The sequence below is a fragment of the Leucoraja erinacea genome, chromosome 1, assembly GCF_028641065.1.
Source record: "Leucoraja erinacea ecotype New England chromosome 1, Leri_hhj_1, whole genome shotgun sequence".
NCBI lineage: Eukaryota > Metazoa > Chordata > Chondrichthyes > Rajiformes > Rajidae > Leucoraja > Leucoraja erinaceus.
The window spans coordinates 167,508,427-167,531,434 of NC_073377.1; the positions used below are offsets into that span (position 1 = coordinate 167,508,427).

The 23,008-nt window shown below is 40.8% G+C and overlaps 1 protein-coding gene across 2 annotated transcripts in view; it reads left to right on the forward strand.

The window, feature by feature from the left end:
* Positions 1-23,008, forward strand: part of LOC129704513 (la-related protein 1B-like) — a 62,693-nt gene that overhangs the window by 14,089 nt on the left and 25,596 nt on the right. For both annotated transcript variants that reach the window (XM_055647658.1, XM_055647668.1), the window contains exons 3-10: positions 9,892-9,962; positions 13,035-13,094; positions 15,117-15,297; positions 17,052-17,195; positions 19,017-19,172; positions 19,836-19,998; positions 20,080-20,224; positions 22,605-22,779. In XM_055647658.1, coding sequence (XP_055503633.1) covers positions 9,892-9,962; positions 13,035-13,094; positions 15,117-15,297; positions 17,052-17,195; positions 19,017-19,172; positions 19,836-19,998; positions 20,080-20,224; positions 22,605-22,779 — 1,095 coding nt within the window. The remainder of the gene's footprint in view (positions 1-9,891; positions 9,963-13,034; positions 13,095-15,116; positions 15,298-17,051; positions 17,196-19,016; positions 19,173-19,835; positions 19,999-20,079; positions 20,225-22,604; positions 22,780-23,008) is intronic.

Here is a 23,008-nt window from a genome sequence, read left to right on the forward strand (position 1 = left end):
CATTTGTGCAAAAAAAGTAAATAATACAGGATTGCATGGATATTTAATTGTATCTAATTTATCTTTTATCCAATTTATGATTAGCAATTATTTTTTGATTCTGTGTCTCCAGCATGGTCTCCTCTGTTTTCTTTGACTTATGACTTGCAGGGCATTGCATTGTAAGCTCCCATTGTTTAATTTCCATTAAGCTTAGTCTGAAGAAGGGTCTCAACCCGAAACCTCGCCCATTCCTTCAGTCCAGAGATGCTGAGTTACTCCAGCATTAAGTTACTCAAGCTTAAATTATCCATTAATGGCATGTTAGAAACATAGAAACATAGAAATTAGGTGCAGGAGTAGGCCATTCGGCCCTTCGAGCCTGCACCGCCATTCAATATGATCATGGCTGATCATCCAACTCAGTATCCCGTACCTGCCTTCTCTCCATACCCTCTGATCCCCTTAGCCACAAGGGCCCATCTAACTCCCTCTTAAATATAGCCAATGAACTGGCCTCAACTACCCTCTGTGGCAGAGAGTTCCAGAGATTCACCACTCTCTGTGTGAAAAAAGTTCTCCTCATCTCAGTTTTAAAGGATTTCCCCCTTATCCTTAAGCTGTGACCCCTTGTCGTAGTTCAAGTTATAGTTGTTGCTCTTCCACACGTTGTAGTTGTAGTTCAAGCTCTTCCACACAGCACCTAATGTTTTTCACCTACCAAATAACACACCTACCAGTGTGTTTACAAAGCTTGCTATGTAAAATTACTATTTTAAAATCTGTATAATTCACTATTGCAACATTATACTTAACAGAACATTCAGGGTAGAATGAGAGATCACATGAAAAAGGTGTTTTTTAATTTTTATCTTGCAATTTTTTTTAATTAAAAAAAAAATTGTCTGTTTAAATTGATGAGATAATTTATTTTCCATGTTTACATTCACAAAACCAAAGAGGAAATTTCATTTGAAAATATAACTTATCATGCTAGAAGGAAATGTGACACTAGTTGGGAAGACATTTTCCTAATTTGAAAGCATAGAATCCTGATGCAAATCATTGATTTCGGGTGTATTGAAAGCAAAGGTTGCAAATATGTGGATTCAATACTCATTAATTTTTAAAGTCTTTCTTGGTGTTGCGCATGGGAAGAACATTAGATTTGACGTTTATAATTGATACATCCAAGCAAGCATGATTGAACAGATCTCACTGTGATAGGTGGTTTATAGACAAGTACATCAGAATATTGAGGCTTCTACATGATGGCATGTCAGTCACAGTGCTCAGCAACTACGGCTCTGAGTCTGAGCCCTTCACTGTGGAAACGGGGGTGAAACAGGGATGCATCATCGCACCCACCCTGTTTGTTGTCTTCATTGCTGCCATACTTCACCTCATTAGTGAAGAGCTGCCACAGGGGATCCCAATCCTCTACAGAACTGACGGTGGGATCTTCAACTTTAATAATAGGTTGAAGGCCAAGAGCAAAGTCAGCAACACCGCCATCATGGAGCTTCAGTACACGGACGATTGTGCCATTGCAGCACGCTCTGCAGAAGACCTCCACGGCATCCTGAATGCCTTTGCCAAGGGATACAGAGCCAAGGGCCTAGCCTTAAATATCAAAAAGACCCAGATCCTACATCAACCTCCACCCAACCAGCAGTCTACCCAGCCCACTATAAAAGTGGGCGACACCACTCTTAAAAACGTTGACCACGTAGAAACATAGAAACATAGAAATTAGGTGCAGGGGTAGGCCATTCGGCCCCTCGAGCCTGCACCGCCATTCAATATGATCATGGCTGATCATCCAACTCAGTATCCCGTACTTGCCTTCTCTCCATACCCCCTGATCCCCTTAGCCACAAGGGCCACATCTAACTCCCTCTTAAATATAGCCAATGAACTGACCTCAACTACCCTCTGTGGCAGAGAGTTCCAGAGATTCACCACTCTCTGTGTGAAAAAAGTTCTTCTCATCTCGGTTTTAAAGGATTTCCCCCTTATCCTTAAGCTGTGACCCCTTGTCCTGGACTTCCCTAACATCGGGAACAATCTTCCTGCATCTAGCCTGTCTAACCCCTTAAGAATTTTGTAAGTTTCTATAAGATCCCCTCTCAATCTCCTAAATTCTAGAGAGTATAAACCAAGTGTATCCAGTCTTTCTTCATAAGACAGTCCTGACATCCCAGGAATCAGTCTGGTGAACCGTCTCTGCACTCCCTCTATGGCAAGAATGTCTTTCCTCAGATTTGGAGACCAAAACTGTACGCAATACTCCAAGTGTGGTCTCACCAAGACCCTGTACAACTGCAGTAGAACCTCCCTACTCCTATACTCAAATCCTTTTGCAATGAAAGCTAACATACCATTCGCTTTCTTTACTGCCTGCTGCACCTGCATGCCTACCTTCAATGACTGGTGTACCATGACACCCAGGTCTCGCTGCATCCCCCCCTTTCCCAATCGGCCACCATTTAGATAATAGTCTGCTTTCCCTTCCCCTACCTTGGCAGCATTCTTTCCTCAAAAGCTGACATTGCCTCTGAGGTCAACCATCCCCTAAGTTGTGCCAGCGGAGCCTACGCCAGACTCCGGAAAAGAGTCTTTGAAGACCAAGACTTCAAGGCTCAAACAAAACTGCTGGTCTACAGAGCCGTTGTCCTCTCCACCCTGTTGTATGGAGCCGAGTCATGGACCACCTACAGCAGGCACCTGAGAGCCCTGGAACAATACCATCAAAAATCCTTACGAACAATTCTGAGGATCAGCTGGGAGGACAAACGCACCAACATCAGCGTTTTGGAGGAAGCCAACATGACCAGCATCACCACCACAAATAAAGCAGCACCAACTTCGATGGACTGGCCATGTCATCCGCATGTCCAACACACGCTTCCCTAAACAAATCCTGTACTCTCAACTGAAGGAAGGTCGGCGAGCCCCCGGCGGGACAAAGAAACACTTCAAGGACAACATCAAGAACAGTCTGAAGAAATTCCACATCACATCAAGCAACTGGGAGCACATTGCACTGGACAGGCGCTCCTGGAGGTAATCCGTGCCGGAAGGAGCTGCACGTCAAGAAATGGAACTACGCCGTGTCACAGAGACAAAGCGACAGCACCGTAAGGAGAGAGAGAAGGGGGCTCGAAGACTACCCACCCCCGCCAGTCTCCACTGCCCGCTTTGCACCAAGGTGTGTGGATCGCGGATCAGCCTCTACAGACATCTGCAGACCCACCAGTAGACAACCCTATGGAGAGGAGAGGAGCATCATACTCGTTTCGAGTGACCGCCAATGAATGCAATAGTTAGATTTTGAAATGTGTTGATTGATTATACTTCAGTCCAATCATTGAAATAAAATGTTGTGGTGTTAATGTATACGTGGGCAAGCTAGGTGTTGGAGGGTAAATAAAATCTTGGGCTCACTGGAAAGATTCAACCAGCTCACACAAAATGTTCACAATTCACCGAGCCAACATCAGAGCTTTCTCAGGCTGACACCCTTAGAATGGAAACTCTAGTTATACTTTAGTCCATCGGGAAAGGTTAGTCTTGCATGTTGCCAGCATCAGATACCTGGAAAAGCCACTATACCAATTTGATGTGCCGAGAGAAAAGAGGAAGAGGTTCGAATACTTAAAGCTACCGTGTAATGAATGTATCACTGAATCATGGGAACAACTAGCCCGTGACCATTCGAAGTAGAGAAGGAGCATTTGGAATGGCATGGAGAATTGTGAGTCAGTGTGTTGTGAGTAAATAAAAAGTGTAAATGGCAGAAAGAGCACACTATCTCCCAAACAATGCACTCACCTGTGCTGTTAGATGCTTCTTGTCCTTCTGCAGAAGAGCTTGTATTTCACTTTGCCCTCAGAACCATAAAGAAAGCAAGCACAGCAAACCCTCGTTATCACAGACCTCTTTTTATAAACAGCGGTTGAAGCATCCTCATATTAGTCTGAAGAAGGCTCTCGACCCGAAACGTCACCTATTCCTTCGCTCCATAGATGCTGCCTCACTCCCTGAGTTTCTCCAGCATTTTTGTTTACCTCCTCGTATTAATCCGACACCACAGTTGCATTAAGAATACAGGCCCCAAGTTACACTATGGGGTGATTGAAATTGACAAGCTTTGATCAACACTTGTGCAATGATGACGGACACAAAGTGCTGGAGTAACTCGGCTGGTCTGGAGAGCATGGATAGATGGCGTTTCAGTCAAGACCACCCCTGCTGGATCACTCTGCGCATCCCATAGCCATAAGGCCGGGACCCACAGCTGCGCAGGGAGATGCAGTGTCAACGTTTACCACCTCCGAGGCCTGGACCACTGAAGCTTCCACCACCCCAGCTGCTTCCAGGCCAGAACTACTGACCTTCACTGCCAGGCCGTGCTACCGTTACCAGCCCAGACCACTCCCTCTGTCCGCTTTCAGACCTGACCTACCTAGGCAGCACCCGCCAGGTTGGACTGCCAACGCCGGCCCGGGTTGCCAGGTTCCCTGGCTACATCTACTGCTGGCATTAAAAACATCTGGAAACAAAAGTCACTTTTCAGTCACCTTTTTCTTGTCTAAATTATTGGTTGTTTAAAGTGTTACCGTTTTTAAAAATCATTTGAATTATTTATTATTTCAATTGTCAGGAACATTTAAACTCCATTCAAAATTAATAACTGGTTTTAGTCAAATACGTAGTTCCCCCCCCCCCCCCCCCCAGCTTCAACACCTATAGTTTAGGGACAGTGCTTCCTGAGGTTATGCTGCCTGAGGCCTTGATCCTAGATTTAAGAATCGAAAGAGCCGAAGGGAGATGCGTTCTGCATCTGGCTTTGGTAAGTGTTTGTGCACAATGTCTAATTTTCAGATCTAAGATATCCAGCACGATCTAACCGGGACTATTGTGTTGTCAGGAAAAATGGAAGCTAAATGAAAAGTGACAATGAAAAATTGCAGTACTGAATAGAAAGGAGGAGTTGTGAAGAACTGCCCCAGGCATGAAAATGCTGGTGACTGGTTGAGACAGGGTAAAGGTAGAAATATGGTATTGGTTCACATTGAAATGTTGAACTGGCTTGAGAGTTTTAACCATCCTTTTATATTTTGTATCCTTGTGTAGGATTTAATTAAATATTAGCAAACATTATCTGGTAGTATAATTGATGTTACCTTAAAGTTATTATTGTCTAAATCTCCAAATTCGTTAGGATTAGACTTGGTACTATTCTTTTTGTGTATGCGAAATGAAGCATTAATCAGCATAGTTGATTGCTCATAAGCAAGGTTTTAAATGTGTTCTACAAAAAGTTTATTGCGAACATCTTGTGTATAATTAACTATTGTACACATCCTGGTTCAAAACGTATTTTCAAGTTGGAACACCTATCACTTTCTTGGGTTGCTGGCCCAATTGATAGGATCACATTGTTGTTAAGATTCCTCCACAACGCAAGCATCACAGCATGTGCATTTGCAGCTTCAAAATTAATAATGGTGGCTGTTATTATTATGTCACTTGGATACCGTGTGAGGCCAAACTGTCAATGGAAAAAAGTTTTGGAAACTAGTCAAAGAGGTCCTTCTGATGTTGCACAGATCCCTAGTGAGACCACACCTGGAGTATTGTGTGCAGTTTTGGCCCCCTAATTTGAGGAAGGACATTCTTGCTATTGTTCTTGCAGCGTAGGTTTACAAGGTTAATTCCCGGGATGGCAGGACTGCCATATGCTGAGAGAATGGAGCAGCTGGGCTTGTACACTCTGGAGTTTAGAAGGATGAGAGGGAATCTCATTGAAACATATAAGATTGTTAAGGGTTTGGACACGCTAGAGGCAGGAAACATGTTCCCGATGTTGGGGGAAATCCAGAACCAGGGGCCACAGTTTAAGAATAAGGAGTAAGCCATTTAGAACAGAGACGAGGGAACACTTTTTCTCACAGAAAGTGGTGAGTCTGTGGAATTCTCTGCCTCGGAGCGTGGTAGAGGCAGGTTCTCTGGATGCTTTAAAGAGAGAGCTAGATAGGGCTCTTAAAAATAGCGGAGTCAGGGGATATGGGGAGAAGGCAGGAACAGGGTATTGATTGGGGCTGATCAGCCATGATCACATTGAATGGCGGTTGAATGGCTCTAAGGGCCAAATGGCCTACTCCTGCACCTATTGTCTATGGGGTCTAGAGACACATGTTTACACAAATAAGTGTAGGAGATGGGTAATAAAGTAGATTTTGCTAAAAGGAAGTACAATAATAAACTAAGATTCCGGGAACGAACCAAAGTCAATCGACATGAGATTGAGGAGAGGTGTTGATTGGTATTTAGTATGTATGGTGGTTGATGGTAGGTGTGCGTGCAGAGAATCTCTTGATACCTGCTGACAAATGTTTGTGTGCCCCAACCTCACAGTCAACATACGCTGTTAATTAATTTTCTTCCGGTATTCACAATAACCCATCAGCTATTGGCTCTCAGTGGTCGAAGTAAAACTAAGTAGCATTTTTGAAATTACAACAGAGTTACTTCTCTGATACAGTGGCTATTTCTACAATTGGATCTGTTATTACACCGCCATTATGTCTTCCTTGTCTGCTTACGAATAAACTTAACATGTCATCGCCCAACTAGAAGACAGCTTCATGTTGCAGTAGTTACTGTGACATGTATCTAAATAATGCTGTACATATAGTTTGGAGTAGTAAAGCATTATGTTAAAACGGCGTAAGATTTTCTTTGGTCTTTATTAGAACTAGGCATTTTATTTTTAGTGTAAGGAGTTAGATTTTATGACTTGAATTACAGCCCAGTCACAGAATGTTAGTCAAGTAAGGAATCAACATATTACCTACTGAAAGTTTCTATTGTTATTGGATGAAGGCATTGTTTTGAAAGAGAATAAGGGACATTGATTGCTTTTCACTGTGATCAGTAATTGAGAATCCCAGCTGAGGAGCTGCAGTCCTTGCGTATAACATCAAAATGAATGATGAGAAAGTAAAATAAAGTTAAGAGTCAGAGGCATTTGATATGTTGCTACATAAAAGACTATTGCAGAAAGAAAGAAGGTAATATACTGGAGGTCTGTTTGTCTGGCTAATGAAAAACAGTCGAGGTAAATGAGCCATTTTCATACGACTGATTGTAGCTGTAGCTCGTGGGGATTATTGCTGGGGCCTTAACTTGGATTATTTTAGACTGGCTTCATGGACGATGTGCATCAATGGGGTCTGTTCCTGTGCTATATCATTCTATGATTAACTACACAATATACATTACACATGGTGAAATGTACTAAAGCCAAATTTTCTGATGGTACAAATATTAGCAAATTATGAGTAAGGCACAGGGTGCAATGGGATTCGTAGATGGGTTAAGTGAATGGATAAAATCTTGGCAGATTATAATGTGTGGGTATTCCGTTTCGAAGAACAAATGAAGAGAAAATTATTATTTGACCAATCTACAAAATATCGTGATACAAACGGATCTTGGGGTCCCATGCATGGCCTGCAACTGCACTCATTATGTTTGCGAAGAATGTAAATGGGGAGCATTTTGAAATGGAGCAAGAGCAGAATACCGGCTGCGTTTTCAGCATGGAGCAGGAAAAACAGTAAACTTATGTTTATTAACTGTATCAAAAAAAACATGGATTATTGTTGGTTTTACATTGCCTTTTCGTAATGTGTTAAATAAATTAGGATGAGAAACTGACAATGCTCGACATTGGAAGATTTTTTCTTTCTAATAGCTTTTTCTTCAATAGATTGTATTCCATTTTGAACCGTGCATAGTTAATTAATTATCTAATTACTTTTATGCATTGTCAGGACTAGTCTTTTTCTTTTAAAGAAAACATAGGGTTGTAATTTGGTATTTAAAAAACAATCTTTGTTAAATTAGGTCTGTTATTTGGTTTCAATCTTCTATAATTGCGTATTCCATTGTTTCAATAAGTAGTAGAATGTTTATTACCTAAATAATCATGACAGAATGTTTAAGTAGTGTCTTTGACTGGTATTGGAACATTGGTCAACCAGTTACATACTGTTGTTTTTCAAAAAAACTGCCTTTATCCTGTTCCCAGCTGCATGTGTTGGAGGGTAGTTGTGATAGCAAACTGGCAATTTGTCACAACGGATTTCTTTGAATAAGGTTGGGAGAATTTAACACATATTTTTTGAATGACCAAATAAGGAGAAATGAAGTAAGACTCCTCAGAATTACAAACAACTGCATTTCTTTGAGGGAATTTTTCAAATTCAGCAGGTGAGCTTACTCCAGAACCTTTATCCTTTGACATGAAAATATGACACCTGTTTAAAATGTGATGGCAGGGATTTATTACAAGTGTTACACTTTGAAGAAGTATCAATTTGGTGTAAGACCCTTGCCCAATATCACCCCCCACCTTTTTTATTTTTAGAATAGTTTTAAAGTAAGGAAGACTTATAAATTCTGTCATTCTGGAGCATGATGTTTTCATTCTCAACAGCTTGTGCTTTCCTGTCTGAATCTTTCTTTGAAAGTTGGATGAAAGTTAGATAATTCTGGTGATCGGGAAATTTATATAATGGGTATCCAATCCTTTATATTATGGGATTTGTGATATACAGGCTATCAAGATATTGCTGATTTTATGACTATTGTGCTCCATTGAAGGGCTGCTGTAAATGCATCCTCAAATGACCATCTCTTTTCATAATTTTTCTTGCCAGCTTTTCCTGCCCCCAATTGCACATGTGGATACAACATATATCCATCCTGAACCGTGACTTGTGACTGCGAGCCAGGTTCTAAACGCTCACATTGGTAATGAAATATCCCCCTCATTTGGCGATATGCATTTACATTGAGGGGTCTGCTGAATGTAAATTATTTTTTGGTCCACCACCAACCTGCATGGGAAATCTCCACATTTGACTCGGTATATCTGGTCATTTGTGACATTTCATGGATCTCTGCTTGATTTGTTCCAAGTATCTGACGCTGCTTATGTACTGCCAAATTGCAGACAATTAGGCCCTGAGCTCATTTTAACATGCAAGTCTCCACAAAGGAGATTGTGTTGTCTTGAGTGGTGTGACAAGAAAAATCACTGGGCCAGTTTACTGCAAGATTTCCCAGTTACGTATATCTGAACTTTTTTTGAGATGTTTTCTGAGTGCTTTTGTTAAAGAAAGGTCTCCTGTGCACAAAGATTCTCAAATGAGTTTCAAGTTTAGTCGATCCTTGTAAAGCAGCCTGGCCATTCCAGGTTCTAATAGTCTACTATACCTTCCCTTAAATTGCTTTAAATGCATCAAAGTAATTTAATAAATTCACTGCAATGCACAGTTCTCGTGATGAGGTCTTGCCTATGCCTATGTAACTGGGTCAAATCTCCCTACTTTTATGTTGAGTTCCCCTAAAAATAAATGTATTGAGTTGGCCTTCTTGACTGTTGTAACCGGTGCGCTGCCCTGTTTCATATCTGACAAGGGAGTTCCCAGATCTCTGCATTTCACGAGTTACGTAGTAAAATGCTTCTTTAAATTTCCCTAATCTTGAAAATGAACATAATTATTGTGCACAGTATAATTTACTGAGAAGATGCAAGAAAGCACTTTGTTTGGAGGTATTCAGAAAACAGATGTAAATATGATTAGATTTTTTTTTTTTTTGTACCGATCCGATCCACACTGATTCACCCCCCCCCCCCCCCCCCCCCCCATCACTGCATTATAAGAGATTTTGTTTGTATGAATATTGGCTGCAGTATTTTAAACTGCTCTGTGTCAATGCGCTTAATTGATTATAGGTTTCTTTGTAACATTCTGAAAGGTGTTTGTATATATTAAAATTGAATGATTTTTCTACATTTTGATTTCTGTTCTCTGACTTACCTCTACATTTTAGTTTCAGAAGCCCAAAGTGCAACCAAAGTCATCAAGGCAAACAAGCCCAAGACGATAAAGAAATCTGGCAAGGTATGTAAAAGGAACAAATAGATTGTCTCTGTGAACTTAATAATGGGCCTATTCCATCACATCCTCAACGTGTGTAAAAAACAATTAACCCCTTGCCACAGCCACTCCCACCCCCTGGCTCATTTGGCTCTTCTATTTCTTTGCTCTTTTTCTTCTATTCTTGAAGCTCTTGTGTCCATCTCCCCAAAACTTAGATTATTAAAAATGTCTTGGCTGAGTCCGTTTGCAGCCATTCAATTCCTTTGATACCATTACTTCTGCTTCACTCACCAAATGTTGCGTGGTTTTTGAGTGTTTCTAGCTTTTCCTACATCTGTAGTTTTTGATTATCCATTTTTTCCTTCTTAAACAGCCTCTGGTGTGCTGGAATCGGTGCTAAACAGAAATATTTTCCTCATGATTTGACTTTTTTTTTTCTTGCATTGTTTTCTTGTAGCAGGTTAAATGAGCATGAGGCAATAACAATTTAGAAGTTTTTATATTAATAGCCTTCTTGTTAGTAACACCTGTTGGAAGGAATACGTTTTCTGGCAATCCCCACAGACTAAATTACACAAATTATCACTTTCCCTTAGGACTAGATAACATTCACCACTAAGGAATTTACTTGAAAGTAATGAGTTCTGAAAGCTCCTATAAAGGCATTGGCTTTAGTGCATGCTACATACAACAAATTCTGGTTATTGTGCCTCTTTAAATATTCTACAAAATATTCTGGTGACAAAAACAAAACAATTTACCACCTGACTAAGTAGTGTTATGCACTACGGCACTTTGTTTAATACTGGTCTATAACGGAGCATGTTGCCCGATTACAGTTACATTATTTTTGTTTTGTTACTTATTTTTATAGTGAAGGTGTAACAAAACTGTGGAACTAAATCCTAACCAAGGTTGTCAAAGTTTAGAGATAAGGGAGGTGTAAATGGGTTAAACAAGACTAGATAGGATTGGAGGTATTCTGAACAGCTGGATAGTATTCTTTCCCTTGAGAAAGCAAGCCACATTTATTTTTGTTTTTCCTCTTGCATAAAATCCATCTTGATGTGGGAGGAGTAGACATGAGAGTCAAATGCAGCCATTTTTTATAAAGGTTGTCTTGGCCTTTATTGAAACCTTGTTCTGAATTAAACATCTGTCTTTTTCCTTTCTACTTAGTCGTACAACACACAAGCGGGCCCTTCAGCCCACCAAACTTGTATCAACTATTAAGCACACATTTGCACTGGCAACAGTAATCCCATTTAACTTCATTACCACACTCCACCAATCTGCACATCTATGGGAGAAACAGGAGCACTCTCAGGAACCCCATCTCAGGAAATCCCAATCTAACTTCACTTAGACGTCCTTTACAGATTACTGTATTTGAATCCTTTTGCATCAAAGGTGTACGTATGTTGAACCTTTTCCTTCTTGATATACACTGGTTACGATACTACTTATCTAACCTACAATATGCCATATTGTAATGTCATTTCTCTTAACTTTCCAAATCACAGTCATCAAACGACACCGCACCTGCACCCTTTTATAGCCACCGTTAATTTTAATCGGACACTAACACCAACTTGATTTGTGAAACCATAAAGGAACAGCTGTCTCTTTGCCAGTGCTAATGACAGCACCCCCACACCAAGCTTTGAGAATAACATTAACAAGAATGCTTTTCCGATTTTCCAACCGACCTCATTGCGACCGTTGAGTTTCTTTTCTCAAACTGTAGCGCTACAATGCCTGGATAGAGTGGATGTGGAGAGGATGTTTCCACTAGTTGGGAGAGTTTAGGACCAGAGGTCACAGCCTCAGAATAAATGGACGTCCTTTCAGAAGGCGATGGGGAACATTTATTTTAGTCAGAGGGTGACAAATCTGTGGAATTCATTGCCACAGAAGTCTGTGAAGGCCAGCTCAATGGATATTTTTTAAGGCAGAGATAGATTATTGTGTCAGGGGTTATAGGGAAAGATAAATCAACCATGATTGAATGGCAGAGTGGACTTGATGGGCTGAATGGTTTAATTCTGCTCCAAGACCATATGAACCCATGCTGGAAAACGGCATTCTGCACTTGCGTATTGTTCTGTGCACTACCCGTTGTACTTGTGTAAGGCATGATTGTACTTGTGTGCAGTGACAATAATAAACCAATACACTCAGCTTGCCATTCCAATAGGATGGGTATTGAACCTATATATATATATATATATAGGGTGAATAAGTATACAGTTTAAAATGTACATACACACGCATACATATAAAATGGGGACTTTTTCAAAATGAGAGGCTTTGGTCGGGGGGGGTGGTATTTGGATTATTTTGATAGTTCTACCATACTATATCAGTAGTAAAGAAAGCAAATTCAATGCTGGCATTTATTTCAAGAGGGCTTCGATACAAAAACAGGGGTGTCATGTTGAACCTCTAAGGCACTGATAAGACTGCATTTGGAATATTGTCAGCAATTTTTGGGCACCATATCTGAGGAAGGAAGTGCTGGTTCTGCAGAGGGTTCAGAGGAGGTTTACAAGAATGATCCCAGGAATGAGTAGGTTAACCTATGATGAGCGTTTGTCGGCACTGGGCCTGTACTCGCTGGAGTTTAGAAGAATGAGGGGGGACCTCATTGAAACAGAATAGTGGAAGGCTTGGATAGAATGGATGTGGAGAGGATGTTTCCACTAGTGGGAGAGTCTAGGCCATAGCATCAGAATTAAAGGACCTTCCTTTTAGAAAGGAGATGAGGAGACATTTATTTAGTCAGAGGGTGGTGAATCTGTGAAATTCTTTGCCACAGAAGGCTGTGGAGGCGAAGTCAGTGGATATATTTACGGCGGAGATAGATAGATTATTGTGAAGGTGTCGGTTATGCAGAGAAGGCAGGAGAATGGGGTTAGGAGGGAGAGATAAATCAGTCATGATTGAATGTCAGAGCAGACTTGATGGGCCGAATGGCCTGATTCTACTATTCCGGATGACATATCCTTAAAGGTTGATTGATTGACATATCCTTCTATGCTGTAAACGTCTATGAAGTCTATTGCTTTTCATTATTATTATTTATTTTTTTAGGCAAGTGATTTCAGTGACATCACAAACTGGCCGACTCCAGGAGAGATGGCTAATAAAGAGGTATGTATGCTGGGAATAAACAAATACTTCACAAGCTGGTCTCTCAAATAGAACAAAATACTAATGCAATGCTGGTGGAAAACAAACTAGCTGCCGCCTGTCCATGGAGACGTTTTTTTTAAAGAAGGGAGATGGCCATTTACCCCTACTGAATAGGAAGTTCTTAAGTCGGGTGTACAAGGAAAAAATATCATTATAAATCTTTTGATTTATATCTTTGAGATGAGTGTCATTTTTTCCATCTTGTATCCACATATATATTGCTTATTTGTTGTCGTCTTTGATGTTCGTTTCTCTTAATGACCTGGAATTTATTTATTATTTGTAAGCAACGCTGTCAGAACTCATTACAGTTTGATAAAAGTAACAGCTGCTTCCGAGTCTGCATAAGTACAGTTAAACACAGGTGAAGTGACACGTTTTTGGCCATGTGATTGACAGTAAGGAGGAAAGCTTTAGACTACAGAAAGATACAGATGGTCTGTATGGAATTAAAAAGAAAGAACCCAAGGTTGCATGAACTTGAAAACTCGCTATCCGAAAGAACTCGAAACCTGAATATTTTTCAAATGTACAGGTTGAACGCTGATTTTCCGCCACACTCCGTTCCAGAGCCTTTGAGGATTATCGGTTTTCAGACCAACAGAGGTCAGGAGATAATGAAACATTACATCCCTAGCCTGCTAATGATACCTGTCTGTGTCTCTACAGCACCATGGATGCCATAAACGTAACAATGTAAACTGAATGTGAATGGACTGACCTACCGACCCATCCCTGGCTCCCCACCGTTCCCTGGATGTTTACAGCTCTGGTTTGCAACCCCACTCCACCTGGCAAGGTGCACAGGCGAGCCCCGCCCTCACCTGCCGCTGTTTCTTGCTGTCGGCAGTGGCTTTATCCGCCACCGCCTGTGTCCAATCATCCGTTTCCCACTCCTCCCACCCGCAGTTTCTCATCGAGAGTTGCCGCCAACAGCAGATGAGAGGGGTGGGGGAGCCCAGTGCTGGAGTAACTCAGCCCACTGAATCAGTCTGAGGAAGGGTCCCCGGTGTCACCTGTCCGTATTGTCCAGAGATCCTGACCCGCTAAATTACTCCAGCACTTTGGGTCTTTTTCTCTATTAACCATCATCTGCATTCTCTGGAACTCTCTGCCACAGAGGGTAGTTGAGGCCAGTTCATTGGCTATATTTAGAGGGAGTTAGATGTGGCCCTTGTGGCTAAGGGGATCAGAGGGTATGGAGAGAAGGCAGGTTACGGGATACTGAGTTGGATGATCAGCCATGATCATATTGAATGGCGGTGCAGGCTCGAAGGGCCGAATGGCCTACTCCTGCACCTAATTTCTATGTTTCTATTAAGGGATGCCACTGCCTCCGCTGTGGGCTGTTTGCAGTAAACCCTCGTTATATCGCAGTAGTACTTGTCATTGAAACCTTGCTTTAAGCGATGCTGTTAGTTTTTATTGATCAAATCCCGGTTACAGTGTGAACTAAAACTAATTGCACCTACTCATCTGCTTTAAGGTCAAGGGGGAAAATGAATCTTGATCCTTGGAAGAAAATCATTCCCACGTCTTTTTATTTATTTATTTTTAAATCTTCAATATCTTCCCTAATTTTGTGTGCACCCCCCAATTTTTAGTTCGCATCTTAATAATTTAAATGTCATTGAGATTTCTTCTATTTTCTATTTCTTCTCTGGATTTGCTATTCTTATAACTGTTCCAAATGCTTAACCCATTTAGAGACTGTTTACAGTATTCATTTCAGAATAATGTTGAATGCAAAGCTAGGGTTAATCATTGTTATTTATCTTCCCAGTTTCATTATCTGTTTTCATTATTCCCAGTATCTTAAGAAGATTTAGAAAAGTGGGCCTTGATTTAAAACCAACAGTAGATTACTCTTAAAAGGGTCAATATAATTATGTTTAAAGATATGTCCCATTATAGATTTGTATGAGCTTTTTGAAGATATAAATGTGATTGTGATCTTTGATTGTATCTTTTCACTTGTAGCATCATAACATCATGAACCAACCAAGCAAAAAGCCTCTGAATAAAAATAAGAAGAAAGATAAGACTGAAAAGAAGGACAACAGTGAGAGCAAAGAAAATAGAGAAACGCTCCAAAATGATGATGAGGAGAAGTCGGCCATTGATGATGAATCCCAGGGATCTTCACAAAAGGGGAAAAAAGGTAGGTTCTTCTATACCGAAAAACCTTAACTTTATGTTTTGGATTCTCATCCCTCAGCCTTCCCACATAAGGAACTCAAGAATAAAATTGCAGTTTTAAAAAAAACACTCCAATCCATTGTGAATGCCCAAACACGTCATAAAAATGTAAAGGTGTGCTGTTGGCCATAATATATCCAAGAGAAGCACATCTCTATGGTTCTCCAACTGGATTGGAAAATCATAGCTGTAAAAGTTGCATCAAACATGACACAGTGTGATTATGCATCCTTTTCTCTCTTTTCCCCTTGCCACATTTTTCAGATTTAATAGCTCATTTTTATGGGTAGCAGACAGTTCCTAATCTTGGTATGGTTGGAGAGTGCTATATTTGTCTGCCTCTTTATCCATGTATATTAAGCATTTTTCCTGTTTGTCTTTGATTTTAAGTAAAAGAAAAATAGAGACAATCAAACTATGTTTCAAAATCATTGCAAAGCCAATCAATGATCATGCGTTTACAGTCCAAGTTGAACAGAGAATGAGCTGTAAAACATTAGTCAACATCATTTATAAAACCCAGAATCTTTTTAAATAGAAAATGTTTCTGCATATACTTCCTGTTGGAGGAAAATGCATGTTGCATAATATATTTTCTATATTTATTTATTTATGCTTTTGTTTGGTGCATTTTAACAAATGCACAAAAATATTGTTCAAAATTGCGTGGAAGCTAAATTATATTTCTGCAAGTTTTTGTTTCATATTAATGGCAGGCATGCAAAATAAATAATATGGGATTTGAATCCAAAATTAGATAAACAGTGAGGAGAATTAGTGATTTTGCAAATTAGCTGCTACTTTTGATGATCCTGACCAATTATCATAGTACTTTGTTGAATAATACTAGAGGCATTTACATTCCAACATAAAGCTGCTGCATTTTTTAGTACAATGTAGCACTTAAAATGCCACTGCTCTATGTTGGAATGTAAATGCCTCTAATATTATTAGAGGCAGTTTTTTGTATTTATTAAATAGTTTAATTAAGTGCTGTACATAGTCTATGCTATTTTTGGCTCCAGCTGTACTTTTGTACATGCAGTCAAGTAATTCAGCTTATTATTGATGGAGTCAAACTTATTAAAATGTTGTGATTTCCATTCATGGTTTTTATATTTGGAGTCATGATTGCCTTTCAGAGATGATGATAAGTTGGTCAATTTGTCGTTTAAGGAAGTAAATAGGGATAAATTGGCATATTATTGGCCAGTGAGCCTTGCGTTGTCAAACAACACAGCAGGCAAAAGTGTCCATTAGTGGTGGGGGAGCTAATAGACAGGAATCTTATTATCGACTGGGCAGGGCAGGTCTTGTTTTGGTCTGCATTTCAAGGAAGTGACCAAGATGATTGATATGGGTCGAGTCGTGGATGTTGGCTGCATAAGGTCACGTGGTAGGCTAATCCAGAAAATAAAAATGCATGGGGTTCACGGGGACTAGGCCAATTAGATTCAGTTCATTATTATTATTATTGGAATTAATTTGGTATCATGGTCTGCACAGCCATTGTGGGCTGAAGGGCGTATTTATGCTGTGCTCTTCTATGTTCTATCTCATTGGAGACAACATCTTGGTTTTTCACTTCCAAACTAAAAGATGACTTCCTACATTTCCCTTGTTTTACAACTTTTATTTGTATTCTGGAAAATCATCTTGATGAAGAGTAAAATATAACCAAGCACAATTATCATTGTTTTCTTTTAAAAACATTAGCCACAAAGCATAAATGGGTTCCGCTACATCTAGATGAAGTGAAGCAAGATGGGCAAGAGAGACCAAGTTCACGCAACAGTTCACGATCTCAATCGGATACAACGCGATCAGTTCAAAACAACAAAAGAAATGATTATTCAAGAAGTAAGTGGTTGGAATATATTTCAGTTTGGTGCAATATTTCAATGTTTACTTGGGATTGGAATCGAAGCTAATTAATCACTCGGAGCGTGAGAAAAATACCAGTTATCATAAATGATAGGAGTAGAATTAGGCCGTTCAGCCCATCAATACTCTACCATTCAATCATGGCTATTCTATCTCTCCCTCTAACCCTATTCTCTCACCTTCTCCCCATAACCTCAGATTTCTGATTAGTACAGGTGTCAATCTATCTCTACATTTAAAAGGACGGACGGCCTCTATAGCCTCCTGTGGCAAAGAATTCTACAGATTCACCACCCTCTGACTGAATACATTTCTCCTTGTCTCCTTCCTAAAAGAACGTGTAATTCTGAGGCTCTGACCTCTAGTCCTAGACTCTCCCACAGTTACCAAATAGTAATGATTCATCCTGGGGAAATATACATGTGCCCAAAGTAGATATCCAACGTACATTGAATTTAATAATGCAGTAGCGGTTTAGTAATAGAATGCATACATGTGCTTCAATCGGTTTGATATTGCAGCTTTCATTTGGAAAGATCGGCCTTCAAAGTTTAAGTTAAAGCATGGATACAAAATAAATTAAAGCTGTTGTTTCGCCATGACATTTATAACTGGGAAATTGTTTTCATTCTTTGAAATATTTGTATGGATTTTTTTTTAAAATTTCCATAAGCTTGCTGAATGATTTTATATTTGCGGGAAAGGGAATTACATGATCTAGGTCTGTGATTAAATTGATTTGGAAGTACTTCAGATTCCTGGGCACACAAATTACGGAGGATCTCTCCTGGACATCAAACACCACCACAGCAGTCAAGAAGGCCCAGCAGCGACTAAACTTTCTGAGCATCCTCAGGAAAAACAACCTGGAGGAGAAGCTGCTGGTGTCCTTCTACCGCTGCTCCATCAAGAGTGTGCTGGCTTACTGTATAACCACATGGTATGCCAGCTGCTCTGCAGCGGACAGGAGAACCAGCCCTTCAAAGGGTCAACACCGCACAAAAAATCACTGGCTGCCCACTGCCCTCCCTGAAGGACATCTTCAGCTCTCACTGCCTTGGCAGGGCAGCCAACATCCTGAAGGACCCTTCCCACCCTGGACACAACCTGTTCCACCTGCTGCCCTCTGGCAGACGGTACAGGTCTTTCAAAGCTCGCACAACTCGGAGACAGCTTCTACCCCATAGCCATACGTGAACTTAACAATGCAAAATAAGAAATAACACTCACATTCTACTGAATGGTTCTACCTCAGCTGCTATTGTTATTTATCTGTAATTTTTTTTAATATGTATATATTTTTACCTTTTCTTATATATTTAAAATTGCTCTTGTGAATCGCACCATGGGATTGACTTTTAAATTTTGTTGTACCATGTGCAATGGCAATAAAGAGATTCATTCATTCATTCATTCACTAAATGATAAACTTCATGTTTAATCAAACCAAACCGTTAACTTCGGCCATTTTTTTCCACTTTCTCCTTGTTAGCTAAAAGTTGGGAACTGCCAAAATTGCTCCACTAAATTATTCACATTTATCATTGCTATAAAATATTGTAGTTATTTTATTAGAAATCTCATTTCAATGTGGAATTCTCTACCTCAGAGGGTGGTGGAGGCGGGTACTCTGGATGCTTTCAAGAGAGAGCTACATAGGGCTCTTAAAAATAGCGGAGTCAGGGGATATGGGGAGAGGGCAGGAACGGGGTACTGATTGGGGATGATCAGCCATGATCACATTAAATGGCGGTGCTGGCTCGAAACGTATTGTCTAATGGCTATTTATTCACAAAGGTTGGCGCCGGGATGACAAGCGTGATCGAGACAGAAGGGAAGACGCTGATGAAGTTGGCAGCGTTAGGAGTGAGAGCGGTGGCATGCGTGGAGGTTTTAGAGGCAGAGGTCGTGGAAGAGGGAGAGGCAGAGGGCGTGGCAGAGGAAACTCGCATGGTATGTACTTTTGCTGTAGAATTTGCCAATAATTTTATTAGTGAATAATTTACTACTTAATTTATCAATTTACAATTTGACATGGTTATGCTTGTGGCTACAGTTTTGGTTGGGGGAAAAATGGCTGGTGCATCTGAAGACATTTTAAGTCAAAAGGTTACGGCCTGTCGTGCAAGGATAGATTCAAAATGCAATATAGATCTGTTTAAGAAGGAACTGCAGATGCTGGAAAATCGAAGGTAGACAAAACTGCTGGAGAAACTCAGTGGGTGCAGCAGCATCTATGGAGCAAAGGAAATAGGCAACGTTTCGGCCCGAAACGTTGCCTATTTCCTTCGCTCCATAGATACTGCTGCACCCGCTGAGTTTCTCCAGCACTTTTGTCCACATGCAATATAGATTTGCCAGAAGATTATTTTTTTGATTTTGTAGTTAACAACCTGTTACAATATTCCTGAGATGAGAAACTTAACATTTGCAATGCGGTAAACGGTCCGGTGTCATTATATTAGAATAAGCGAAAAACTTTCTCTGCATTCCAGTGTTTGGTTTAACACAGAAAACACTTTGTGTAATCATTGTATACAGAAATCTATCCCATGTGCTAGATTTGTAAATGATGAATGTCAATTCTATAACGTCACTAATTTAACTTTTCCTTAGTGAATTATGATTACCCTTATGGGTACAAGCATTCATACGAGACATCTGACCAATATATACCAGAATACAACACTAACATGATGTACTATTATGATGATGGAAGTGGAGCGCAGATGTACACTGTGGATGAAACTCTACTGAAGGAGTACATAAAACGACAAATGTACGTAACGTTTTGTTAAGTAATCCTTTACTAAAGATAACAACTGGAAAGTATTTTAACGTTGATCACTTCTTTTTAAAGCGAATATTACTTCAGTACCGAAAACCTGGAAAGAGATTTTTTTCTACGGAGGAAGATGGACGACCAAGGTTTTCTACCCATTTCCTTGATTGCCAGTTTTCATCGAGTGCAGGCACTAACCACAGATGTAAATCTTATTTTGGAGGTAAATGTCTTTTTTTATGTCTCTGTTGCGTTGATTACAGGGAATAGTGCATTTCTAAATGCATTTTTTCCTCACGTTATATATGAATCTTTTAAATGGTGCGGGGGAATTCGGTTACACGGATAACTGGGCTCACCTCCAGGGCAGGTGTGGAGGTTTGAATGAGGGTGGTCGGGGTGGGGGCCTGGGTGGGGAGATCCATGCAATGGTTCAGCACATGGAGGTATTCAAACGTCAGGTCAAGACATTGGTGCTGAAATCTCATTACTAGCTTTTGATGGGACTTTGAAATGCTCCTGTTTATGGATGCATAAGATTATTGATTACTTGTTTTTGTGTTTGTTCAGTTACCGCCAGCTGTAATATTAAGATGCAGCTTCCCATTACGTTATCATGGGCTTAATGTGGAATTTTTATGCAACAGTGCAATCACTTGAATGCAAAGTATAATTTATCACCAATATTTTAGTTTGCACGTGGAGAGTGAACTCTTTATTGAAGACGTTGTCAATCATACTTGTAAGAAGTATTGCACAAAAGTTATTAGATAGATTTTCCACAACTACAAGCTCTGCATATGTGAATGGTCTGTGAATGTGGGTGGCATTGGTCAATTATGCCTTGTGTAAAAGCTGTTGCTTTGTTCATTCCTCTGCCTTTAAATTCATTATTGGGGCTCTCCATGATCGTGAATGATGCCCCGGCATCAAAAACCTAACTTTTATTTGTGAAGTAATGCCCCTGTCCCACTGAGGAAACCTGAACGGAAACCTCTGGAGACTTTGCACCCCACCCAAGGTTTCCGTGCGGTTCCCGGAGGTTTTTGTCAGTCCCCCTACCTGCTTCCACTACCTGCAACCTCCGGGAACCACCTGCAACCTCCGGGAACCGCACGGAAACCTTGGGTGGGGCGCAAAGTCTCCAGAGATTTCCGTTCAGGTTTCCTAAGTGGGACAGGGGCATAAATAAGGAACAATACAATTGGATAGTTTACCATCCAATTGGAAAGTGTCCATCAGCTCAGAATTATAGAAGCCAGCGAAGCAAAAACACATTGATTGTTTATTGTGTAGGTTTATTGTGGTCGCTGTTGTATCTTGAAAAAGACTAACACTTTACCATCTTTAACATGCTGAATTGATTGATAAAATACATCTATCGATGCTCCTGAACACATCATCAGTGATGTAACCTGGGGTCATTGGGTGTTTCGGGTCTTTCAACATCAGACCCTCACCCAGGCGACCCAGCCGTGGTTGATCAGACCACGACTTGTGTTCAGGTGGCATTAGCTCCTCCCCATGGACCTCCTCTCCTGATCCAGAGCCATCTCGAGGCCTTCTCCGTTGCCTCTGTGGTGTTCTTGATGGCCCTTCTCCTCGCCACTCCGTTGATGCCCAGTGCATATAACCATATAACAATTACAGCACGGAAACAGGCCATCTCGACCCTTCTAGTCCATGCCGAATACATAATCTCCCCTAGTCCCATATACCTGCGCTCAGACCATAACCCTCCATTCCCTTCCCATCCATATAACTATCCAATTTATTTTTAAATGATAAAAACGAACCTGCCTCCACCACCTTCACTGGAAGCTCATTCCACACAGCTACCACTCTCTCAGTAAAGAAGTTCCCCCTCATGCTACCCCTAAACTTCAGTCCCTTAATTCTCATGTCATGTCCCCTTGTTTGAATCTTCCCTACTCTCAGTGGGAAAAGCTTTTCCACGTCAACTCTGTCTATCCCTCTCATCATTTTAAAAACCTCTATCAAGTCCCCCCTTAACCTTCTGCGCTCCAAAGAATAAAGCCCTAACTCAAGGCTTTGTAGAGTGATTGCCCTGCAAAACCTCTGCAGCCAACCTCGATGGGCATACACCTTGCCTTCCAGCCCTGCTTACGGCAGTCTATGACCAGCTCTTCATACTTGGCCATCTTCCTCTCGTGGGCCTCCTCCAGACGGTCCTCCCACGGCACTGTCAGTTCCAACAAGACAATGTTTTTTGTCACCTCTGAGACCAGGAGGATGTCTGGCCTCAGGTTGGTCGTGGCAATGTGCTGTGGGAACATCAGCTGTTTCACCAGGTCCACAGAAAGCTGCCAGTCCTGCGCAGTCGCCAGGATTCCTGACGGATTCCCGGCTGCTGTGGCTCTTGGCGGCTGCACTCCGGCCTTCACGAAGGTGATCTGGGTGGTGGGGTGTGCTCGTCTGCAGCTGCTGATTCCCATGCTGATGGCCGCTTCCGATTATTCTGAATAACCTTATAAAAGCCTGTATGATGTTGTCTGAAAACGAGATATGAAAGCTGTGTCTGAGTTTGATGCATTGATGCAAAATAAAGATCTATTTGTTAATGCAGTAGTTTAATTTCCTAGGCTTTAAAAGGAAGTACAGAGGTACAAATTGTGGACCAGAAGATGAGGAAAAAAGAGTGTCCTGAAAAATGGCCAATTCCGGGCCCGCCTGTTTCTGATGTTCCAAGGACTGATTTCTCTCGTTTAATCAATTGTCCAGAGTTTATACCTGGACAAATGTATGGCTCTCAAACTGGTGAGAATACTGTAATTCTTTCAGTTCTGTTGATCCCGTGAATTAGCTGTAAAGGTATTTGGAGGTAGTCCTTCTGCTTTGACCCTTCCCTCAATCTTGACTTGCAGTCCCGATTGTTCTGCAAAGCTGAGCCACTGGAATTGACCTATGAATTAAGAAGCTTCACCTCAGTGGAAATTGAAACAGATTTTAAACCGATGGCAAATGTTGAAGTTACCGTGGTGCATAA